This window comes from Xiphophorus maculatus, chromosome 5, assembly GCF_002775205.1.
Source record: "Xiphophorus maculatus strain JP 163 A chromosome 5, X_maculatus-5.0-male, whole genome shotgun sequence".
Classification (NCBI taxonomy): Eukaryota; Metazoa; Chordata; class Actinopteri; order Cyprinodontiformes; family Poeciliidae; genus Xiphophorus; species Xiphophorus maculatus.
The window spans coordinates 26,074,051-26,099,636 of NC_036447.1; the positions used below are offsets into that span (position 1 = coordinate 26,074,051).

Below are 25,586 nucleotides of genomic sequence, written 5' to 3' on the forward strand. Positions count from 1 at the left end.
CTCAGCACGGAGCCAGAGGTCGCTCCTCTGAAAGAAACGCATGAAGGCAAAACATCTCTACAGAAACTGAAGGACATCATGAAACCCAGACGCCAGTCGGAAACCAACGCCAACTGAAGGGAAAAAGAACAAAACAACTTTAATTGGAAGAAAAGAGACAAACATGTATTTAAAGCTTTTAATGACAGATTTATATCGTTGCTAACCAAACAAAGAGCTGTGGTAAAAACTAGAAAGTTTGTGACTTATTAGCCTGTCAGTTTCACTTCATGTTAAATGTAATTTGCTTTATTTCTAATCCTGGTTGCTGCACAGCTTGATACCAAAAATAAAAGAAAGTAGAAGCAACATCGGTTTGATTTTTGCACGAAGCCGAGCGGCTCCTGGGATATCAGCACAAAAACAAACAGATCATCTCAAATCAGCCCTTAAAAAAAAGTTTGGAGTACAGAGACGTACTGTGCAACACAAAACTTGCAGCGGTAATTGTTAGAAAAAGAAAAACGCACAGAGGCTCTCTGTGCGTGAGCCAGCCTGATGTGTAAAAACATTTTAAAACTCAAAAACACTGCAACAGTATCCACAGGCGTTGAACGTTTCCCACATAAAACCCACAAAGTATACATTTTACTGGGATTGTGTGTGAGAATCCAACAGAAAGTCACATTATGTGAAAAGGGGAAGTGAAATACGAGATGTGTGGCATTCATCTGAACCCCCCAAAAAATCAAACATAACCACTTCCCTTCAAAACTCACACAATTAGTTACATTTAGGCCTTTATTGAACAGATGCAAGAAGAAATCCGTAGGCAGCTAACATGCTCCATGAAATCTCCATGAAATCATGTACTTTACTTTTTTTTACATATTTTCATTTTGCAGTACTTTGTGGTGATGCGTCACATAAAATCCCCAGTAAAACATATTGAAGTTTGTGTTTGTAAGGTGACAAAATGTGAGAAAATTCAAAGGGTGTGGATACTGTTGCAAAGAGCTGGACTGGGATAAATAAAATAGTTAAAACAAAATAAAAAATGTAGCTCCTAAAATCTGATTCTGATTCTAACTGATGAAATCTCCCAAATAAAAACAATAAACCATTAAAAAAAAAAAAATCTAGTTCTTAACTCTAAAATAAAAACAGTAAAAAGGAAAAGGTGTCAGCAAGTCCTTCCTCTGCCAGCTCAATGTCAGATTAACAACCAACAACGAGACGGATTCAAGACGGCACAAAAAAACAGTGATAAGTTACAACGTTAACTATTTACAGTTAATGGCTTGCTTTATAAAATAATCTCTGGTGCAAACAGACATCATCATCATCATCATCTCTAAGCTACGTCGCAAACATTTAGCTGCCTTTTTGTAGAAAAAGCGGGAAACGATGGAGGGGAAAAAAAGTTTTTCATAAACTAGCTATTTATAATCTGGATTCTTATGAAATCAAGGTGAGATGGTAAGTATTAAATGTCCCACAAAGCGTAATTCGGAGCGTTTTTTAAGCTACCGTTGTTCGCTTTAGCAATTATGTTTCTAATCTACAGGAAGAGAGGTTGATGAGTTGATGTAGCAGCTTTTGCGCGCACATAAGCACAGTGTGGCAGGGCTTACATTGCATTGGTCTGTTTCAAAATGGCCACCTTGGTAACAGTCCTTTCACTTCTTCTGCACGCCATCATGCTGTTCTTGCTGCTGATTTGTGGAGTGCTTCTAAAACCGGAGTGCAGCTCGCATTCAGAGACAGTTCAAGTCTATTAAAAGGAGGATTGAAATCGCTCGGATTTCATGTCCGCCTGCTGGTCAGAGGCGCGCCATCGTCTTTTGAAGCATTCGAACATCGGTAGATGCCGTCAAGGGAGCGTTTCAGGTCGTGTCAGTGGAAGCCGTCTGAGGCGGCGGCGTGATCCTCCGACACGTGGTTCATGAGCGGCGTCCCGTTGGTCTTCGTCGCCTTCCGGATGGTACGAAGCCTCGACTCCTGCAGGCAGACAGCAGGAGAGGCGAAGATGGGAAGAAGAAGAAGAAGAAGAACAAGAAGGAGGAGAAATAACAGGTTGTTTGCAGAAGGGTGAGTGGAAGTGGAATGGAGAGAAAAAGAAAGAAAAACAATGGAGAGGGAGTTAGTCAAGTCCAAACCAGCAAAAAGAGGCAAAGAACCCAAGAAGAGAAAGACATGAAATAAAACACCCCAACCCAACCAACCAAACAAACACAACTGCTAGAGTGGCGCTTTCTTTTAAAATACAGTCTGTTCAGGGTGCTATGTCACAAGGGGGCGCCAAAGAGCAATAAATAAATAAATCTTTAGTTTATGACAGTTATCACTATTTATGATCCAACACTAAATTAAGAGGTTGATTTTTTTTTAAAATCTGGACCGTTTTAATATTAGTGTAATCATACATATTAGAACTAATCCAACCGCATCTGGATTCAGAACCAAATTTGACTGAAACGAGAACAAAACCCAAAGTAGTTAAGACTGGGTGAACATGGGCTCAATAAGAGATTACAGACATTTTAAAGTTATTTTGTTGTCCTCAGTGTTTATCAGATAATAAAGTTATTGTGTGTTTCTTTGCTGCAGCATGTCATTAAAAAAAAAAAAGAAAGAAAAACGAAAGAAAGACGTTCAAATGTTAAAATGTACCAACCAGAAGTTTTGGTTCATTTTATGCTGATTTTATGTGACAGACCAACGTAAAACCAAACTGCGACGTGGAAGGAAAGCGAGATGGAATTTGTCTTCATTTGCTTTACCAATAAAAACTTCAAATCATTGTCATACGTTTGAATTCAACACACTTCCCCCTCCATGCTGAATCATCTGCTGCTGGACTTACAGCTACAACTTTTTTTTCTTTGTTTTGGAGGAGGGATTTATTTATTTTTTTTTTTTTACCAGTTTAGCACATGAAGACACTGAAAGAAATTTGGCAATTCCTTTTTTTCACAAAACCTGTCAAACTCAGTCAGAGTGGCAGGAGAGCATCGTTGAAACAAACGTAAAAGTTTCACCGCAGATTCTCAACGCTTTGGATCTGGACTTGGACTGGGCCATTTGAAAAGCACGGACATAATTTAATCTAGAGGTTTCAAATGGAGTTCTGGAGGCGTGTGTCTTAGGGTCCGTCCCAGCCAGGCGTCCGCATGATGCTGCCACTACCATGATTCACAGCGGACATGTGAACCATCTTAAAATGAAAGTTAAATATCTCAGTGTGAGATATTGATATATGTAACAAAAGACGTCCTAACCAAACAAAGCAGGCGGACAACGAAATAAAAACACACATGTAGCCATGTTGGACATTTATTTTCAATAGTTGTAATGTTTTTACAAAAATAATATGAATATAAAATGAAATCCCAACACCATCACTAAAATATCTATATTAAAAAAAAGTATATATATGTGTGTGTTAATGACTTAACTGAAGTGTAGACAATGACTTTGTGCGGCTATACAAACGTGGTTGTCATAAATGAATTACAGTTTTCTTTTAATTGCACAAGGGAGTGCAGATCTTGCCAACAAAAGCAGAACGGAGGACGAGAGATATTCGTCTTTGTCCAGCCTCCACTTTTTGATCTGGACATTGAACAACAACAACACACACACAAAAAAAAAACAACAACACAGAAAACATTCTCCTGGCGCCCTCACGTCAACACGTCGACGTGAACACGGACGAGATTCGTGCGACTGCATTTTCCTGCTCGTGTTGCGCGAGGGCATGTTTACAACGCACGTGCCGGAGTAACAAGTCAGAGGATGTGTGGCAAGAAGCGTGACCTGGTATAAAACCCCGTAAACATCTGGATCAAGTTAAGACACTGCAACAAAAGAACACACGCAGACACACAGACTCATAAACACTGCACTGATGAGGCAGAAATGTTGTGGTGACGATCAACTAAATGACATTAGCATGAGGCAGCGGAATGCTTCCAGGAATTTGGGAGAGTTTAGCAAATAATAATAATAAAAAAAGGAGCCTTGGTTTGAGCACAAAGCAGTAAAGCCCTTAAAAGGTCTAGTCAAAGTACCTCCGGACTTTTTTCTGCCGAGAGAAAACATGTTTATTGAATTAGGTCGACGTGAACCGCAAGAGGTGCGGATGGAAATATTGCTACGAGGACGTATGACTAATCCTGACAGTGGATTGCTGAGGCCAGTCGGTACTTGCAGAGTAACTGAATATCTACAGTAGAATGTGCTGGATGTACAGAAGATCACCTAGATGGTAAAATCCCTGGAGCGCAGCACTCTGACATGCAGACATGATGCAGGAAGCGCGCCTGCAGGTGTGATGGAAATGTGGATGGGGGACATTCCGCGTAAAAAATAAGTTCAAAGAAAATCAAAATAGCTGCGATTCCATTACAAATGTGTGTCTATATTCTGCTAATTTAAAAAAAATATTAAAGAAACACCACAACTTCGCCGTTCCATTTAATAAGAAATAAAGGAAAAATCTCCTATGAATAAGCTTGTTTATGAAATAAGTCATTAAAAATCATAGCAGTAATGAATGTAAACGGTTCCATGAGATTCCAAGATCTTATTGCCGATCTTATCCGAAAATAAACAAGGTGACGTCTGCATGTTCGCGGTGAACAGGAACCCCACCGCAGCCATCTTAGACACTTTGTTGGTACATTTAATGACTATTTAGGCAACAAAAAAAAAAAAAGTATTTGTTAAAATCTGAATGGCGTTACTAAATCAGCCTTAAAAAAATCAATACAACCTTACTTTCAAGTATTAATGAGGCATACTAAATGAAGTCAGGATACGGAAACGCTGTTAGAAGCTTCCAGAGCGAAACCTGTTTTACTTACCGATGCATATCAACTGTTCAGCAGATGACAGGTAAGCGTAATAATCGTTTTCCTGTTAAGCCATACAGTCTGTCATTGGTTCATGCTCTCCTGCTCATCATAAGGAGCATCGACAAAAGTCAACAAAGATGCAAGAACTCGACACGCACTTTACAGAAAGGCCGAGGGGCTCGGACGCTTCGCAAGCCAAGCAAACGGCTGAACAAAATGGAGCCGAGGCCAGTGGACCGGATCGTGCATGGAGAGGATGAACGGATCACAACAACGAGGCTAAACGCGAGGCGACAGGTGTAGAGTTATGCTAAAAGTGAAAAGCCTTCAGGCTGTGTCTTTGTTCGCTTAGAACAGAAAGAACAGAAACACCAGTCTCCTTCTCACGGGAGGGTTCATGTTCCCACTGTCAAAACCGCTTCACGCAATTTTATCAAAGAATTTGCGACTGAAACATAATCATTGCAATATTTTATGCCTCTAGACAAAAACTATTTCTTGTGGTTTAGCTCAGTGGTCCCCAATCCCCTGGTCCGCGGACCAATTGGTACCAGGCCATGCAAGAAATAATTAAATATTTCCATTTTATGTATTATTTGAGTCTGGAGGATCTTTTATTTTGAAAATCCTTTAACTCTCGGTTACGTCTTGCGCCAACATTGAGCCACAAGCAGCAAAATGAGTCAGAAACGGATCAGATTCTTTGGAAAGTTTCTTTACAAAGGGAAAAGGCCCAGAGAAGAGACAGGAGAATGGATTTATCCCGGTAGGTGATTCCCACATTCCAAGCTCTGCATGATATGGTGACCGGATGTTAATGAGGGAATGAAGCTTCAAACTGCTTCACCACATAGAGACCAAGCACCCTGTGCATAAGCAACACTTCGGGTGTCATTGTCTCTCATCTCTCCCAGATGGACCGTCTGGTTGCAGAGAAATAAACTCAGGGCTCCCATTGGTTGTTATCATGAGTTAAGATTTTCACGAAAGTAAAAGTTCGTTTTTGTGGTGCTACTGTATCTTATTTTGAAGGGATATGTAAACGTTACCATAGCGACCAGAGTCAGAGAGCGTTAGGGATGAGAGAAGAGCTTGTGAGTTTTAGGTCTGGTTCACGCGGCACGGTTTAAAGATTATCGGCCGATAAAAGTCCAACAGGTTCAGTCGGTTCGTGTCTCCAGCCACACGGCAGGAGCAACACACCACAGAACCGATTCCACTCAGAACATCCCGATTCCAGAAGAAAATCAAATAAAACCCCCAACATACCAAACGTGAATTTAGAATAATCAAACACGGATGACGATGTAGAAGCAGCAGTGATAGTTTGTGGCTCATTTTAAGCGATAAAAGACGTAACAAAAAGAAAAGGTGGAAGGATCAGCTGCTCTATTTGCTGCACTATGATTTGGAGCCGAGTTATGTTTTTCATAGTTAACAGTTTTAACTGTATAAACATACTGTAAAAAAAAACAAACTGTAAAAGCACATGATAGTTTCCACATATCATCTCCGATGTCCACCAGACTCTCGGTTGCGCCATGTCAGCCGTTTGGGATTCCCCTCCGTGCTTATTACGTCACCGCGTTTTCTGATTGGCTACCTGTCACATTCAACATTCAACAGGTTGGGTTCTCGCTCCCAGTTAGGGAAACCAGCAGTAAAATAGCCAAGTCTTGACCGGCCCGCGGTGATAAAAAGGTTGGGGACTGGGGACAACTGGTTTAGCTGATATGGAAAAAGGAAATGACGTCAGTTATGTCCAAGTGAACTAACGTGACCAGAGAAAGACCAAATCCCGCACGCTTACACCAGCTATTTGATTAAACATAAAAAAAACCCAACCTGGAATTAAAGAGTTTGCCGCCAGCTAACTCTCTGCAACAACCTCTAAAGAAGTGGACGAAGATGTTTCAAAAGAAAAGAAGAAAATGTTAAAAATGAACAATTCATTGCATTAATGTGTAATTTTATAAAGAAAATACATAGCAAATAAAGTTTTCAGATTAATTTCAAGATGTCTAACCCTTTATGTCCTAAATTTAAATCAGAGTCCACATCTTTAAAATGTCTGTTATAAATATCCACAGTTTTTTTTTAAAAAAAAGAAAAAGGTAAGAGCTCATAAGTCATTGGTTACCCATTGATTAAACATTATTTGAATGCAATTAGGATGTATATTTAAAGCCAAAATTTGAAATGAAAATCTTAGATTAAATGTGGTAAACAAAAAGTAAAGCAAATCAAAGATCAAAAATCAACTCTACAAAGATTCAATTAAAGCATACACACTACAACTGAACTAAAATTAGAAGAAAATAAGCCTAACTTAATCTACAGACTACCTACGGATGCAAAAGCAATGACAGAAGACTGCTTAATTTACAAAAAAATCAAAGTTAATTGATAAACCCAATGTTGCCAAAAACATGAAGTTTCCAGCAAAGACAGAAACGTCATCTTCCGACATAATTTGGGGTTGTGCGTGTTTTAGCATGTATTCTTGCAATGTGATGATTATTGGTGTATGAATGTGTAAATGAGTGAAAGCTAGCATGAAAAACCATTTCAGTGGTCAGTGCGACTAGCAAAGCGTTACATAAAAATCAGCCTGTTTAGAATTTAATCATAACTGCAAATTACCGTTTATATTGGATGGCTATTCAGACCAGATACCTTCTACAAACTCCCTTCTAAACAAACAATAAAACACAAATTTGCTAGAACTAAAATTTGGTTAGTTGCTAACAATGCTAACATTAGCATCTGCTTCTTATTGTTCAAATTAACAGGTTATTTCAGTTTGGTTGGGTTATTGTAAGTCAGGACTACATTCTATTGCCCCAAATCCAAAATATAAAAGTACTTAGATTATTATTCCTGCGAGATTTGTTTGCTTGTACTCCAGCTGTACTTGGACATTTCTACTTTAGTGTTTAGATTTTCCAGTAAAATGGGCTAAGACACAATCAAACTGCCCAAAGGTTACTAGCAGCGCTCGGCTAAGGTGTCTGACTTGAAAACAAAAGCAGTCTTTATTGTGAATAGTTTTTCTGTGTGTGATTGGTGTTGTCATCTTCGTTGGTTTCAGACATTACCTCGAGGGTGGTAAAGTCATTATCAGACGGGCCCTTGCCCCGGCGGCACAAGCAGCACAGCAGCTCCTTGAAGGTTTTCCTCATGTCTTTGTCCCTGAAGCAGTAGACGATGGGGTCGACGAAAGAATTGCACTCGGCCAGCACCAGGAAGTACTTCTCGTAGTTCAGCACGTTACATGTTTCACAATAGAGACCGTCGAGCATCAGCAGAACGAGGCCCGGGGTCCAGCAGAGCACGAAGAGGCCTGTTGAGGAGAAATCAAAGATGTTAGAAGATCCTCAACTTAAAAATCGACAAAAGTTACGCTAACGAGAAGGTGAAGACGTTGCTAGGCGACGGTGTGATTTAGAAATTCCCTGACGGACTCACAGCGGACCAACAGGCCGAGAGACGCAGAACATGCTGGCTTGTGGAATGGGTTTAGTCTGTACGATCAGGTTTTATTATCATAATACTTGATTAGGGATCTCAGGAATGTGCACACATGCGGCACACTGAGCACTAATATATGCAAACTCTGGACAGAAATGGTAAAAGAATGTGGTAGTAAGCACTGGGACACTAAACATATCATGCATTCTTTAGAAAGCCAAACAAACCCCCAGTGGTCACAGTCACCTGGTTCTATCCTCTAAGTTTAAGCTAAAATTTCCCTCTCCTACTGCAGGTTTAAGACACCAATTAAGTCAACTTTAAATGCAAATTATTCAAAGTTGAAAGTACACATATGCATGGCGTGGACTACAAGCCGAGGCTTGCCCAGGATTGTCATCCAAGCCTCTTTTGAAAACAGAACTGGAATTATGCTTGCAGGTCCTGGCCCGGTCGCGCTCGAGAGTTTACAGGTCAGTCGGCTGCTGAGTGACAGGACAAAGGCTTGTAACACTTTTTAAAAAAATTTAAGGAATTCAATGAATTCAGTGGCTCTTGAGGAGCGGCAAAGGAGGCAGGGAAAATTTGGAAAAAATAAATAAATAAGGGAAAGGCAACAAAAAAACAAGAGCTGAGTGAGAGGAAAGGAGTGAATGCAGGGATGTTGGGGAAGCAAGGATTGCCCTGACAAGCACAGACATGTAAAGGCATTTACAAAGCAGTGCAACTATTTTCAGTTCTCAGAAGGAGCAGTTGCCTCTCAAACCAAGTAACTGGTTTTATTTAATACTTATGTACAGTATATCCAAGGAAACCAAGTAATTGGATGAAATAAATCACTATTTCAAAGATAATTTTACACAATTTGGAGTTCATCTTGAAGACATTTAACATGCGTTTCTGACTTACCTAGGATCATTGAAACGGTCTTCATCAAGCCGAGAACGGTCTCTCTGTGTCTGGTCGGGGTTGTGTGCTCAGACATCTGCCTGCTCTTGTGCCTCACATAAAAGAAGATCCGGGTGTAGATGGCCACCATTATGGAGAAAGTAATCAAGTTGATAAGCGCCCAGAACACCAGGAAACTGCGACTGTAGAGCGGCGCCATAGTGGAGCACCTCTTCAGGTCACACAGACAGTTCCATCCCATGGTGGGAAAAAGGCCCATAATAATCGACACCATCCAGATGAAAAATATGATGATGAAAACCCGCCGCGTGCTCATCTCGCTGTGCAGCTGCATGTTGAAGATGGTCTGGTGTCGCTCCATGGCAATAGCAAGAAGATTGAGGACGGAGGCCGTGAGGCTGGTGTCGATTAGCCCTTGGCGAAGAAACCACTGGTACTGAGATAGCTTCATGGTCCAAGGGCCAGTGTGAAACATCAAGTGGAGGTAGGCAACGCCTGAGGAGAAAATTTGCAAGAAATTACTAATCACAACCCAAAAATGGTTATCACTTTTGAAGACGAAGGTTGTTTTCCCTTCCCCTGGTCTGAAAAAGTATGCACCAGTTAGTGGAATTGTTTTTCCCCCATTTCTTCAAGGTAAGACTTTCAAATATCTTTCAGAAATATCTTATATCTACTGTATATTCAAATATCTTTGAATTTAAAAGGAAACAGGGTTCCTTACTAATTGACAAACCAACACTGCATTTGACTAAGTTTAGTCAAGGGTACTTCCTTGACTTCCTTTGCGTCAATATGTGACGACTTGGGTAGGTCACATGTTTTACGTGGATTATTGACACGAAAGGTTCTCGTAACCACTGCCGAACTTTCAAAACCCGACAATTTGGTTAGGTTTAGGGCAAAAATTACGGTAAGGCATAGGGTAAAACCCCTCACGTCACATATTGACGCGAAAGGGGTACCGCACGCGTCAACATGTGATGCCGACGGACCTTCCCCTGCGTCAATATATGACGAGTAGGGAGTGAGAATGGGTTGGAATACTCTTGCAAACCCATGTAGATACCTTTACTAAGGGGATTATTAGGTTTGAAGCACACTGCAAAACAGCGTTGAATAGGACTGTGTTTATTTAAACTGGGTTAAAACTGTTCACTTTTTCCTGTACAGTGCCCCTAAATAGCATTTTTTTTTAAATCAGTATGTTGTTGAATCTAGAATTGTGTGTCCTGAAAAAGTAGTGGCGATTAAATAATTGAGAAATGAAACATTCAAGTGTTTTCATAGCTCCATTCAAAAGCAGATATATTCAAATTTATCATTGCAGATGTGACACCATCCAGACACTCCTGTGTCCCTGGTGTGGCATACGTTAACGACAACAAAATGGCTCTGAGGCAAATTCCCAACTGGTTCAGCAGGTATCAGCTCTGCCTGGATACGTTGTAGCTTTACCCAGTAGTGTTGGATCCTTTTCACTGAACCAGAGATAAACATTTAAATGAATTTTAGAGATAAGTTATGTCACTAGTGGCTAGGTCAGTGACCTAGGTCATGCAGGAACAAGCATGTATAGATCTACTAACGTCTTTTCTTTTTTTTACCAGAGAACAAATTCACCACAGTCAGCCTTACAAAAGTTAGTGAACATACAGTGTCTATAAAACCAATTCACCACCTTAAATGTTTTGCCCTTTTGTTGCTTTTGCAAATATTTTGCCAAAAAATGATTCACAGACAAAACCATGCAATGTTATCAAATAGGGTAAGTGCTTTTTGCAGGCACTCTAGCATTCATTTACTTAAGTAAATGTTACTGAGTAAATGTAAAGTTGCTCTAGTGGAGAAGAGGATTTACACTACAGGGTAGGAGAGCCTGAGGTAAGTTGAGCCTTCCCTTGCTTCTAGGAAATGATTTCTAAAAAAAACCCATTGATTATGTGACTAGATAATGGATCATTTAATTATATGTGTGGCGGTAAGAACATCATGGTTAAAGTGGTTAGACATAAGTTTTACATATCAATTGTACCATGTATGAGAGAGAACATGGGGTACCGTAGCTCATGTGTAGCATTTTAAGTGTGGGCCCAAATAAAGTAGAAATGGTAGGTTTGGGGTAAACTATGATTCCAAAACAAGGATTCAGTTCTAGTGCTTTTTTTCCCTCTAAATGTTAACGTTCACTTCCCAAACACACTTGAAAACATGGATGGTGTACGTCGAGTCATCAGCCAACTCTTTTTGGAAATGCAGTATTATCTAAACAGTTATGTTTACACTCGTTCCGACTGATTGAAGAGATGCACAGCATTCTGAAATATAGGCAGATGTACAAGTCAGCTAACAAACTACGGTGGCAGTGAAGTAAATATAAAAAATGGCTCATCTTACCCCAGTCTCCTCCATTTCACAAAACACTGAAATCAAGCATTTCACTTCAATTCCTCCTGAAGTGAAATGCTTCAGGAGCATACCACAAACCTTACCATACCACACAAAATGGTAGAAACTTTACCATTTTGTGGAATAAAATTTGCCACAATTTTTTTGGTTTTAAGTGGACATTTTGTCAAATATTGACATCTGATGTCAGCATGGCATCCATAGCTGAATGCCTGGCAACCTTTGGCTGTCTCATACCCATTAATACATTTTTTTAATTTTTTGCATTTAGTTCGCCTTAATGCACTTAAATGCAGTGATTTACTATTCTGAAAAAAACTTAAATATTGTTTTAATTTGCCTTTTAATTTCAAAATTAAAGTGTGCCTATAATAGTTAGGAAAAACATGACACATTTTTAAACTTTGTTTCAAACATTTAAACAATTTGAAGTGTTTGTTTAAAATGTCTAAGCAATTTGAAATGTTTGAAACATTTAAAATGTAAATTTTCTTTCCATTTCCATCAGATGAAATTTAAAGAAAAATATTTATGATATACATTCATAAATATTAACTATATAAATATAATTTTTACTATACTGTCCCAATAATACATGTTACAATCTGACTCGTTTTTTAGTTCTGATGACGCCACGTGTTATTTTGTGAAAAGTTTCTTTGATGAGATATACAAATAGAAAGATCAGTGGCGTTTTGCCCAACAATTTATAAATTACCTCCAGCATTAATAATCTGTTAAGGTGTGATTATAAAGAAGTCAATTATGGAAGATTAATTACGAAATTAAGAGTGCAGTATTTTAGGAAAAGCAGACATTTTCTTAAATTCAATGCATTTCACCTGGGCTTGCATAAAATTCACAATAACTAGTAATTCCAATAAAATCATATGAGAGAACAACTAAAATGACATTACCTGAAAACAAGTCTGAAACAGCCAGATTACCCAGCAGGTAGTAGATGGGGAAGTGAAAGCGGCGGTTTTTGAAAATGGCCGATATGACCAAAAGGTTTGAAAGGATAACTATGAAGCAAACAAGCAGTCCCAAAGAGACGACCGCATAGTCCCGTTTGCGCCAGGATGGAGAAATCTTCTTATTGGCGTTATTGTAAAAAAATTCCACAGTTTGATTATAGTAGCATACAGTGACGCTGGAATTTGTGCCGGACATGGCGTCAGAGAAGACTTGAAACAGATGGACGTTTAGTCGATGGGCAATAGAGCCCAAAGATTGTGGCGACGTTTACAGCTGTGTTCTTCGGCAGGTTGGAGGTCGGCTTGCCATGAGTTGGAAGGCCGACTAAAAAGATCCAAAGTCCCAAGCCGTCACCTATTAAGGCGTTTCCAACAACATCAGGGAAGTCTGCAAAGAAAAAAAATACCAGATTAGAGAGACAACCATAAGCATTAATTATAAAACAAACTTTAGCAATAGTGTATTTAGTACACTGACTCTAAAATAGAAGTCAAATCAGTAGAATTGGATCTTTAATGTCTTTATAGCGGGTACCACAGAAATGCTGGCCTCCTAGTGCATTAAAGTATAAGCAAAGGTCAAAAATGATAAAATCCTCAACTGCATTTTGTTGCTTTGTACTTGTGACATGTGCAATGACAATAAAGTTGAATTCTATTCTAACATGAACAGAGTTTTTTGTTTTACCAGAGGAAAACATACTCTTTTACTAAATGTTTCCAATCCACAAACAAATGGAAATGTGTTGTTATCAAAGCTTGTAATGTCAAAAGTACATTACAAAAGACATCGACTATGATGGGTAAATAATGGAGAAGTTTCATTGTGATTTAGCAGTTTGCCTGATAAGCTCATCTAGTAAATCTTTTAGATTATAATATTCTGAGTCAATTATTTTATGATTTAAATTACTAACTAATATTAACTGTGAAACACAGTGGTGAGAAAAAGTGTTTTCCACCTTTTGTCACACTTGAGTTTATTTTTGAAGCAGCAGATATAATTGTTGCTTATCTCTTCAAAAATAAATTTGATCATGGGATACAACTTTGACATTTTTTGCACAAATACCATGTTCCATCTTAGACAACGTTTTTCACAGTGAGATAATCTAATTCGAGCGCAAGCCTAACAGAAACAAGACAAACACAGACTAAACTTCACGGATGCGATTCAGGGAACAGACCACGGTTCCGAGCAGAACTCCATCTTCACTTTGAGACCCGGAACCAGCTGTAATCTTCTGTTTACGGTAAACTTGCATTTAGAGTCACGAACATCGTCTGACATTACTTTCCAAACTCCCATGACACCCAAAGCAGCGACCTCAGATCCAAGTTCAGCCCGCTTGGCAGTGGGAACAGCGGAGCAGCTCCAAGCATCCTGAGACACGCCTCGCAATTACGCAATCCAACTATGTAACTCCATCTCAATCCAAACATCCAGAACCAGCATGCAGTATACACACACGCACACACACGTTTGTGTGGCTATCTTTATGGGGACTTTCCATTGACTTACATTCATTTCTACAGCCTAAACCTTACCCTTACCCTAACCCTAACCATTACATACCTAACCCTAACCAAAACTCAATTCACACCTTAGTCCTAAATTTAACCCCTGACCCAAAAACAGTGTTTCCCTTTGTGGGGATCAGGCTTCGGTCCCCACAAGGAGCAATGGGTCCCCATAACATAGTGCCAGGAAAATGGTCCCCACAAGGTATTACAAACACACCCCCCCACACACACACACCCACACACACACTCGCAGGGAGGAATCTTTAGTGATCAGCTTCCTTCACCAAGGGTATGTGGAAAGAAGCGTCAAATCAAAAACAGAAAGAAATGAGGAGACTAAAAGGGTGGGATGAAAATGAAATATTACCAAAAAAATGCATATAACATGAAAGCTGTCTTAGGAGCGAAATAACTTCAACATTTTAAAAAAAATGTTGAAGTCACTAAAAAAATAAAAATAAAAATAAAAAAGAATTTAGACTCTTTTTTTTCTCAGAAATCAGAATCAGTGGTCCTTATCCACCTCTGCATCGCAGGACACAGAAGCGGATCCACAGAAAATTATACATCATTAACTAAGTATATGTGATGGTCAGATAAGTGGAAAACAACCTGATTTCTGTTGGTCCTGGTACTTTGTTTCAGAGATTCAGACCATGTGCTCTGTGTTCAATCTGCTGCAAACAGCAGCAACACAGAAGAAAAGGTGAGTACTTGGCTTTAGCAATTTAAAAACAAAAGCAAAAGGTGCAATGAAATCTGGATGCAGTACAATTACTAGATAAGATCAGCGCATTCCTTGGTGCCACAGAACAGCTAGGCATGCTGTAGCTGGTGAAAGGAAAAAGCTTCATCATATCTGGTCTGAGTAGCGATGCAGGCTTCTTCCACTGTCTATCTGGCTCAATATTACATTAGCATGAAAAATGCAAGGCCGTAGCAGTTGGCATATGTTAGCCAACAACTATAGCGCTCCAAACAATTGTTTGCGGTACGAGTATTGCACATGCTGAGAATATATTCTCCATATATCATGCGGCCACACCTTGGAGAGAACAAGCTCCTTCATCATGGTTTGAGGTCTTAAACTGAACCTACCAAACCTGCAGAAACCCTTAAAATCTTTACTCTTGCGCTGTTGATTCAATATGTTTAGAAAACAAAAGATAAAGCTATGCATGTTTCAGGAAATGCATTGCTATAGCTTTCTGATCTGAGGTAGCCAGTTTGAGCAGAAATGCCAATAATCTCTCGCAGAAACCTGCAGGAGGAAGTCAATGCCAAGAAGAGGCAGCACTTTCCTGAACTTTCTCTGTGTGAAGTGGGACGAATTTACAATACAGACCAATTTACCCCAGATTGTTTGTAGATGTAGAAGATGTCTACGAACAATCTGGGGTACACATCCCCAGAATGGCGTCGTCCTCTGACTCGGATTCTTCTCACTTCGGCGATTTACTCATTATGACGTTTGTCATCACCTCCCTACCATCGGCACACAAAGATTTGTAGACAGCGGCTGCGTACTGGATAACCTTTGTCCACTTGGTTGTCTTTTTCCAGAGTCTAAACAGGGCTGTATCTCTATGGTGTTAACAATCAGATCTTTTGCTTTAAATTATTATTTTTTGTTCCAACTCATTGGACCTTGGATGAAACTGGGTGACAACAGCGTTTCCTGGATGTTTCTTTTTCAACTCTGTGACTGGCACGTCGTGACATCACTACGGTTGTTGGAGACAACTTTAGGTGTAGAGTTTAGTCTTATTCTTCTTTTGAGCTGCAGATGTTTGTTATTGAACTTACTCGTCCCCCGTACCATGTGCAGTTGTTTGGTGTCCTTTTAAATATAATAAGGATTTCATACATCAGTTTTTAGCTTTTTATTTCTACCTATGGTTACTTTCTAAAATATTGAGACTTTAATATCCATGTTTGTTGTCCTTCAGATCCTCTAGCCCTTGAATGTTGAAGGCTTCTTTTATCATCTCTTCATGTAATTCAGATAGTAAATGGGCCAACACATCATCTCAGCCACACTTTTAACCTCGTGATTTCTCATAGACTAGCCATCTTCCTTTTTGGGAACTATCTGAATCTGCCATTTCACACAATTTCCCGAAGATTATTGATTTTGTTGTTCCACTCCCATCAGAAAAATACGCAGACAGCAGGTTTTTAACTACTGAATTCTGACAGTGGCAACAACTGGACAATTTTCTGCTGCTTTCATGGATTTGCGGTCTGTCCACCAAGCACTCAGGGGACAGACAATACCATAAAGGTGAACGAAAGACAAATTAGACGTTTTCCTAATCAGATTATTACTAAATCAGAGTATTTCAGCGAAACAAAAGCATGACTGCAGAATGACTGTAAAAGTCTGCAGCAGCAGCAGCCGGAAGTGAAAGCACCAACCAGAGCGCTGTCTTCCAAGCTGCTCTTATATAACCGACATTCACAACTTTAGCGACGATAAAGATGCATCAGATCTGAAATAACGGATCAAACTCACATCTCTCTTACTACAACAACATAATGTTAGTTCAGCTCATGCTAGATACATTTTCTTTGTTTCTGTAACCTAAGGCAATGCTGATCCTTAGCTTTCAGCCTTAACCATCTAACTTAAATTATAAAGCGGACGACATGAGAAGGGCTCATAAAATGAGGAAAGACAAAACATTTTTCATTGATTAATTACATTCTTCCAACACAGAGCAACTTTCACCCACACACACGTGTTTGTCACGCTATCTTTGTGGGGACTTTCCATTGACTTCCATTCATTTCTACAGCCCAACTCTTTCCCTTACACATCTAACCCTAAACAAAACTCAGTTCTCACCATAATCCTAACCTAACCCAAAAACAGCATTGTGAACTCGGTCCCCACAACGTAATATATGTCAGGAAAACAGTCCCCACAATTTACTATATGCATGGTACACACACACACACGGTCCTGATGCTAGAACATATTTTGGCTCTCAAAGTTCACTGTGACCTTCTAGACCAGATAGTGTAGGGGACTCCACTTAGCGTGATAGTGTGGTAAATAGAACAACCCTAGCTCTTAATTTAGCAGAAGTGACGCCAAACACAGGAAAGCATGAATCATAAAGTCTATCTTTACTGTCAGAGAATAAGTGTGAGAACATAAGAGAGGAAGCTGAATTTCATTTACGTAAAAAATATATATAAAAAAAGCTAAACAGTTCAAGTTGAAGACGTTATGTTTCATAAAAACAAGCACAGCAAGTTAAATTGATTTGCAGTGCAAACACCCAGAGTATTATTACATTATCGGTTACATTATTATTAGCTGGAGGTCAAGCCAGATTAAAGAGAAGAGTCATTATTAAATTTATTTATATTGATGCACTTATTTTAAAAAAGTATATTAATAGAAAGATGTTGCATGAGGTTTACTGAGCTGCTTACAGCCTCTTAACCCGTTCATGTTACATGTGCGATAAACAATACTATTGTTGATGGCATAGTAATGCAAGTTCCTCTTCTCAAAGACTAAAACTCTAATTTTGTACAGAACACTCCACACTGCAACTGGAAGACATTTTAAATATACAAAATAAAAACAACAACCAAAAACAAAAACCTTTACACAACTGAAATCGATTATTAAGTCTCCAATCAAAATTGCCCATAAAAAAAAACAGAATCGGAGCGGAAAAGATGAAGCACGTTCTAATTTATCATGACTAATTTATGGTTTATTGCGACAGACTGTTAAAACCACAACTGAAATCCATCGAGCTCATAAAAGACAGACCAATGTGAAGCTCAGCCAGATGTGACTGAGACAGAGAGCGTCTGCAAATGGAAAATGTTGACTGGAGATCTCACAGCATGATAGTGCCACCACTGTGTTTCAGTGAGAGTGTTGTGTTTTCAGAGTGCCTCATGGTATGAATTAACACACAGTATTAGATTTAAATGTAAGCAGCAAAGTTCAGCTGTGGTGTCGACACCCTATTTCCCCATGTTTGTGGTCCATTGAATTGCAGCAAACTTCAAACAGGACTTCTCATATCCTTTTTTCCATCCTCTTAAACAATGACTTTCTTCTTGCTTCTCCTCCATAAAAGGCCAGAATAGTGGAATACATGACTAATGCATGTCCTGTCCCCGACACCAGAACTGTGGATTTCTGAGACTCCCTCAAAGTACCCACTGGCCTTCTGGCTGCTTTTCTGGTTAACGCTCTCTCCTTGCTTGGTGTGACGGCTCAGTTGTGCAGAAAACTTTAGAGTTGTCTCTTGGAAAGAGACAACTCTAAAGACAACTCTCTTTCCAAGCGTTGTCATAATATTAACATTTTAAACTCAATAACTATACTAAGAGGAATATTTCATTCTTGAGTTTCATGGCTGCGTGTACTCCTCCCAGAGCTGGATTTACAAATCCAAAATCAAAGCTAGAGGCTCATATTTAAATTTTGGACGTAACAAATTAAAGCTTTTTATTATGCTTTAATCAATTCAACAATGTAACAGCAAGAGAAACAAATTAACATAAGGTCACGTTGTTTTGATTTGAATTTTTATTGAATTTTTTTTCTCTCCATGTGCCTGTACTTTGCCACCAAAATCTTTGGGGGGAAAAAAAAGTCCTTTCTCTATTTCCCTTTCGTTTTAAAAAAAATCTGGCAACCAAAGAGACAGTCCTTGAACGGTTCTGCTCCAACTGTATTTTTGTTTTTTCAGATTGTTTTCAGTCTTTTCGATGTGTAGAAGAAGAGCACCTGTTGCCTGTCAAGTCTGTTAGGCTCAGAACCGCCCCTATCTGCATGACACTGAAAATCCACATTACCTACATTAGCTACATGCCATATGCCTAGCTGGTACGGTCAAAAGAGTCAACATTGAGGGTAAACAAGGTAGCACACAACCAGTCAAACGTTAATCAGCAGCACAATATGCACAACTGCTATAGAAATACAAAAGCGTATAGAGAAAAATGCAACATTCAGAGAAAGAAAAGTTCATTTAAGTATTTAAGTCTTTGAGGTTTATGGTTTTTAGTTTGTGAATCAAGAATGTTTTTGTAACAAGTCTGTTTCTAGCTGCGTTTCCAAATTTCGCAAATTGGACTTACAAAAATAAATTTGCTTAATGGGAACACGGCAATTTCGAAAGTTTTAATGCCAGGATGAAGTGGTTTTTATTAGCGTATTTCGCAAAACTGAAATAGAGACGCTTTGTTTTGCATCACCAGTCACCGGATGTTACTACTAGCGGAAAAGACAAAGAAAGGAAGTGGTAGGAGGATAACGGCAAACATTTTTAATGACTTATCGCGTAAACAACCTTATTCATGTGTGATTTTAATTGCGCTTCTTACTTGAGTTTTCCTGACATTAGAGGTATATGAACAAAGTTCATTTGTAATGGGAACACAGCTGCAGTCACTCCCTTTTATTGTAGCAGATGTCAGTTCAAAACCTTGAAATATCAAGAAACATATCAAAGGCAGAAGAAAGAATACAGAGTGCTTTGAAACGATTCACTCATTTTCAGAAATGACCATTTTTACTCAAAGTTGTTGGCCCAAAAGAATGTCATGGTGAGACAGGCCCACTAGGAACCAGCTAAAAACAAGAGGAAGGCCAATGTAGCAAATGGCTGATAAACTAGGTCAGTGTGTGGCATTTTTCAGTATTATCAGTCAGTCTGTGCGCTGCTGCTGAGGTAAGTGATATAATCTGTGTCATACAGTACAAACACACGGAGAAATAAGTTCTTAAAAAAAAACCCCTCAAAAATCTAACCTTTATCAGATCCATGAATGCACCATGCAACTCACTGCCAGTTCATGAAGACAACAACAAATGTTTTCAATGTGCATGCCGTCACTGAGGAAGACTCAGAGTTAGCTATGTTTGGGATCAATCAAGTATTTTGAATCAAACTCAGAGGAAGAACAGAAAAATGAAACTCTGTTTAAAAAGAAAACACCAAGTTAGATGACGAGCGTTTCACTCAGGCGGCAAGATAACAAGGAAGCTAAGTGAGGTTTAGCGAAGTGGAACTGAAGCAAATGAATCAAGCTAGCTAGTTGATGATTTAACAAGGGGGTCGATACTTTTTCCACACGTGGCTGCATGAGTTTGTTGTTCAAAAACAGTTTTGGTATATGTGGTAAAGTTATATTTGTCTCATCTTAAAATATATTACATGGAAAACACTTAAATGAGAGAAAAAAAGTAAAGGCCAAATTAAATCTTTGTCAAAGGTTTGTAGTTTTTATAGACTAATCAAAGATTCGCAAACACAAGGGATTATTAATCTGACACAAATTTCTGATGGTCTCAACACCAGACATGAGGGATGTGAATCTTTTAGTGTCCAGCCATTCGATTCAGATTTTTATGGTCACAATTAAGAAACCATTTTCAATTAGGAAATCATTTTTGAATCAGAAACCAGTCCAAGTTATGTGACTGACAGGAGGAAAAGAGTGTAAATAACTAGTTCATTTATCTAAAACAGCTTTATAGCGTTCCATACTGTATCAAATTCCACACTATTTTTGTATATATTTAAACAAAATAGGTTTGTGCATTAAATTCTGAAACTTTAATAACCCGTTTTACGTTAGCTTAGCAGCTAAACTAAGGTAAGCTAACATTGTCAGAACGAGTGAATGTATAATGTGATGGACGATATACTCACAAAAAGGCAAAGACTTACAACTTAAACAAATTTTAAAAATGATTTTGAATGCTTTGAATCCATTCAAAATTCCCAGAACTAGAAATTGCACTTCTCTATAGAATCCACAGATATAGATATTGTCCATTACTGTCCCCTAATTTACAAATAAAGCTATCTGCCATGCAGAAAACCAAACTAATTATCTCTAAATAAAAAATATCAGCCAAATCTAAACAGTTTCACAATTAGGCAAAGGGATGTTATTGTGTGACAACCATAAAATTAACCATAAAATTAAACTCTGCCTCAACAAAAGAAAAAAAAAAGACAAAAACAAACATGCACCTCAACAAAAGTCTAGTCACAACATAACACAGTCATAACTATGGATATTCTAAAATGAAACAGATAAATGGAGCAGAATTGAGGAAAAGGCTTTATTCAGTCTATTAAATTGACATTTTAAAATCAATGATAAGTCCTCGGGGTGTGCTGAGAAATCCCACAGCACCTAAAGAGAGTCAACATGGAGGGCAAACAAACAACAGCATTGTTAACTCAACACCTATCAGCTACACATGAAAGCTACCTTTATTCTCCACAGAACGCTGGTACAAAAACCCCACGCATTAGGAATGGGGAAGTTCAGAGGAGAAGAAGAAACAAACAAGGGTCACATAGCAAATACCTCACAACCCCCGACTTCAGACACCCTCATCGTTTCCTGTCACTTACTTACTCTTCCCCCACTTTGCTGTGGTTTGAACACTCAGAATCTGTGAATATGCAAACGTTTGTTCACATATAACCTTTTTTTTTTTTTTTGCCAGTAATGAAACATCTTCCTGCACCTCAAGCTCGAACCATTCATGTCCGAGCTTCACGTTTTATGGCCGCGCCGCGTCCACCGTGTCACTTATGCGGCTCCGAGGAGTTGCGTGGCTGTGGGGTTTGTCTGCGGATCACGTGCCTGCATTTGTGTGTGAATGAACCAGCTGGGGTCAGTAAACACCAGTTCGAATGCAAACCGGTCATTAAAGTGAGGAGCCACACCCAGGTATGTTCTCCCTCCTCCTGTCTCCAACAGCAGAGGAGAAGCAAGGCAAATGCGGCGCCAGAGACAGCCGGCTCTCTCTGAGACTCCTCAGTATGGCTCGGACTCTGCTCATCCTCACCGGGGGGTCTGGCATCTCTCTGGGACTATTCCCTCTTGCAGAAAGCTGACATAACTGGAAATCCAGGCTCGGTTTCGTCTGTTTAATTATGCAACAATGCAAACAAAGGAGTAAGTGACTTCTCCTGCCACAGCGGGTAATCCATCAGATTTAGCTCGTTAGCAAGACACAAGGCCACGTTACATAAAAACGAGGTACAAGGATCTTATGCAATAAATTTTATGTGGCTATTCCTAAGAAGAAAGAGTTCACTTTTTTGTTTTCTTTTAGGTTTGAATGTAGGGAGAGGTGCAGATTTGGTGCGTCGGTTATTTTTGCAAACTTTGACATTTCAAGCCGTCGCAGAGTTTGTACATACAAAGTCAATTTATTTCAGGTAGAAAGAGTTGCTATGGGAGAGAGTTTTAGTATTTACCCACTTGGGAATTTTTTAAAGAAAAGAATCAGCTATGAAAACGTGTGATTTACAGCTGATTTTTTTTTCTATAATCTTCTGAAAGGAAATGTCTTGAGATTAGCAAATAAGACCCATCAGGAGGTTCCCAAAACCAGGATCAATTCATACAAGTAGAGATTCACCTATCAGGATTTTACTAGCTAATAACTTTTAATTTTATGTTGTGCTTCAGCAACATGTTTTGCATCGAGATGCTATTTTAAGCTTGAAGAGTTTTATTGATAGGCCACTAAGCTCAGCCTTACAATTCTCTAACAATGTAAGATAATGGCTACTGGCTGATTCAATCATCATAGATTCTAATCAAAACGTTTAGTCAGGATTTATTATTAAACGAAATTAGCTAATCCTGCAAGAATCATCATGATAATTATGCAAAATGTCTGAGCTAAATTTGCTTAATTTAAGCAGATTAAGCAGATTCGTTTAATAACCTTAATAACAGTTTTTACAGTGCACAGATCCCCCGTCTTTCTCAACCAGTTGTGTGCTCGCTGTGTTGTCTTTTGGCGGAATGTGCAAGACTCATCCGGGAAAAGGAAGAAACAAAAATGAAACGTCTTATCTCAAGAGATAACGCGTTTCTTTTTTTTTTTGTTTTTGTTTTTTTTGGGGGGTGAAATACGATGAATTGGCTGCTGCGGCTTAAACAGACAGAAAGTTAAGACGTTCAGGTTGTAATGAAATCCAGACTCGGTTCAGCACATCGACCTTCAAACACCATTAAACTGCACGCGTGCGCATTATTCAACCCCACTTTAAGGTTTCTCCACACAATTTAATTTTCGGACGAGAAAATAATAATAATAATAATAATAATCTTTTTTTGTTTAAAAAGTAGTATTAACTCACCTTTTCCTTGCAACTATGAACTTGTCCCGCAGGTACATCCAGTTCAAATTTCGTGGAGTTGTTCAACTCTAATGTAGGTCAGGCTGTACCTACATTTCAGATCACCTGAGGACTCTGAACGCCTCTTGAGCACTGAGACAAACAAAAAGAAGAAGAAGAAAAAGAAAAAGAAGTGGCTCGAAAGTCAACAGAAACTGCTGTGTGGGAGGTTTCTACACTGCCGCTCCGTTTCTTCTTCTGAGAAAAAAAAAAACTTTAAAGCGGTCAGCGTCACCTCAACTTTCCTGCTGCTTCCGGGAGTTTTCAGCGCGTGCAACCTGCGCACAGTCATCCGCTGAGGAGGAGCAGAAAGGGTGCGGCACTCTCCTGCGCTGCCGCTGCTGCTGCTCTCTGTCAGCCCGGTTCACTTTCACAAGGGAGCGGTACCTGTAGCTCTGCGCTGCCTCTGCCAATCTGAGAGCTCCATATCCGCCTGCCGCTGCCCCCCACTCCTCCCCTTGTTGAGTGACGACGGGATGGACGAGCCAATCAGAGGCGCGCCGAGGAGTGAGCGACGTGAGGAGGGAAAGCGAGGAATTTAAGGATGAAAGTGGGAGGTGGATTATGAGTGATAATGGTCGGCCAAGGAAGCAGAGGAATGTCGTAGCGGAGTTATTTGTGATCCATTTGAACAAGCAGGGCATACGCAGCCCACACATATTTCACAAACAGCCTGCTTGCTTTACCTCTCTATATGGCATAAAATGAAAAATCCAGAAAAAACCAAGGACAAAACGCTACACTGATGTTTCAACCGTAAACACGTCAACATGAGGCTTTAGTCATTACAGTTAGAAACTAGCAAACAGGCCTGAAATCTAGGCGCAGTGGTGGACTCAGACCTTAACATCCAAAGACACATAAAGACAACCTCAAAGTCAGTCTTCTATCACCTGAAGAACATTTCAAGACTAAGAGAATCTCATGACTAAAGAATCAATGTGGCTCTTTAGCAGGGGTGAAAGTAGTTTTACATTCTTGAGGGTGTATATATACTATAACAAAACTATACTATAATATATACAGTAGCGATAAGATTAAAAACATAACATTCAGTCCGTTACAATATGAGGCTTGATATTTATGTTGCAATTATTAATAAGCGCTCTCATGAACACAGCTGTGTTTGATGAGCTAATTTTAAACTCCTGCTCTCCTAGTAAAAAAAAAAAGTTGCCTTTTTTATTATTTAGGTAATGGAACTGAAATGCACAGAATTGTGCAACACCTTGTTGAAATCATAATTACTGATTTTATTATTTTTGTTGGGTCATTCATTTGAACACGTTTTGCTGATTTTTTTTTTGTTTTTTGCTGTTCTTTAATAAAGTTACAAACGTTTTGCCGAGATCAACGTATTGCATCCCTGCTCTAGGAAGCACGGACTGTTCCGAAACAATATGAGAATTGAGGAAAAATCAGCTATTTATTAACTGATTACGTCATGTTTTAATTTAGACTGTTCTTGAAAAACCAATCAGTCACGGTTGATTAGTGGGTGCAACGCGGCTCCAAGTGCAGCTCACTGATTCTTTACAGCAGCCACTCCACTCTCTTGCTGGTGTTACCTGTACTGCGTGCCCCCGCCAAATCTTTTAGTGGTACGCAGTACCCGACCGGACCCTCCTACTTTCACCCCGGCTCTTTAGTCACATTGATTCCTGCAACAGTGTCTATTAGTCAGTCAGACGCAGTTGAACCAGAACGCTGCTGCTCACGTTCTCACTAAAACTAGGAAGATAGACGGAGCACATCACTCCCGTTCCAGAGTTCTTCCATACGCTTCTTGTAATTCAGAGAGTAGACTTTCAAATACTTCTGTCAGTTTATAAATCACTGGACGGCTTAGCATTATTGAGGTATTAACCATCCAGACCAAAGACGTCAACAAGATAATTTTGTACAAAGCCAGCACTGCACCTAACCTACACAAACAACCACATGTGCAAAATGCAGTTGGCACACAGAAATAGCAATGTAGATCTGACCACAAATAGTGACTTCCTCCTGCATGAATATGCCGCAAAAATGCTTTATTCTTCATAAAATACACAAGACGTGGAAACTTAAATTCATGCAGAACACTACCACATCCGTCAGATGCATTACAGAAAGTCAAGTGCAAGAATTATCTCTGCAATCATTGGCCTCCTTGAAGCCTAAATCAAATCAATATGTCGGCTTTTATTCAAAAGACTCTAAAGACCTAAAGAAAAACCAAAGAGTAAGGTGCTTTTGTTTCGATAAAGAGTCAGATT

At 39.3% G+C, this 25,586-nt stretch overlaps 1 protein-coding gene across 1 annotated transcript; it reads right to left on the bottom strand.

Moving 5' to 3' along the window:
* Nucleotides 1-1,078: 1,078 nt before the first annotated feature.
* On the bottom strand, nucleotides 1,079-23,762 carry LOC102227163 (lysophosphatidic acid receptor 2-like). Its single transcript, XM_014469289.2, has 5 exons — nucleotides 23,290-23,762; nucleotides 12,545-12,992; nucleotides 9,219-9,713; nucleotides 7,937-8,181; nucleotides 1,079-1,980 (listed from the first exon to the last, which is right to left on the bottom strand). The coding sequence occupies exons 2-5, from the start codon at nucleotides 12,798-12,800 to the stop codon at nucleotides 1,876-1,878; spliced, it is 1,101 nt and encodes a 366-aa protein (XP_014324775.1). The 5' UTR covers nucleotides 12,801-12,992; nucleotides 23,290-23,762; the 3' UTR covers nucleotides 1,079-1,875.
* Nucleotides 23,763-25,586: the final 1,824 nt, after the last annotated feature.

What these genes read in the sequence shown, in the direction of transcription:
- LOC102227163 (XM_014469289.2), bottom strand. Translation starts at nt 12,800, where the DNA reads ATGTCCGGCACAAATTCCAGCGTCACTGTATGCTACTATAATCAAACT. An exon ending in TGTTTCAGACTTGTTTTCAG is followed by an intron (nt 9,714 to 12,544) that starts GTAATGTCATTT and finishes TTTTCTCCTCAG; the next exon opens with GCGTTGCCTACCTCCACTTG. An exon ending in GACCGTTTCAATGATCCTAG is followed by an intron (nt 8,182 to 9,218) that starts GTAAGTCAGAAA and finishes TCTCCTCAACAG; the next exon opens with GCCTCTTCGTGCTCTGCTGG.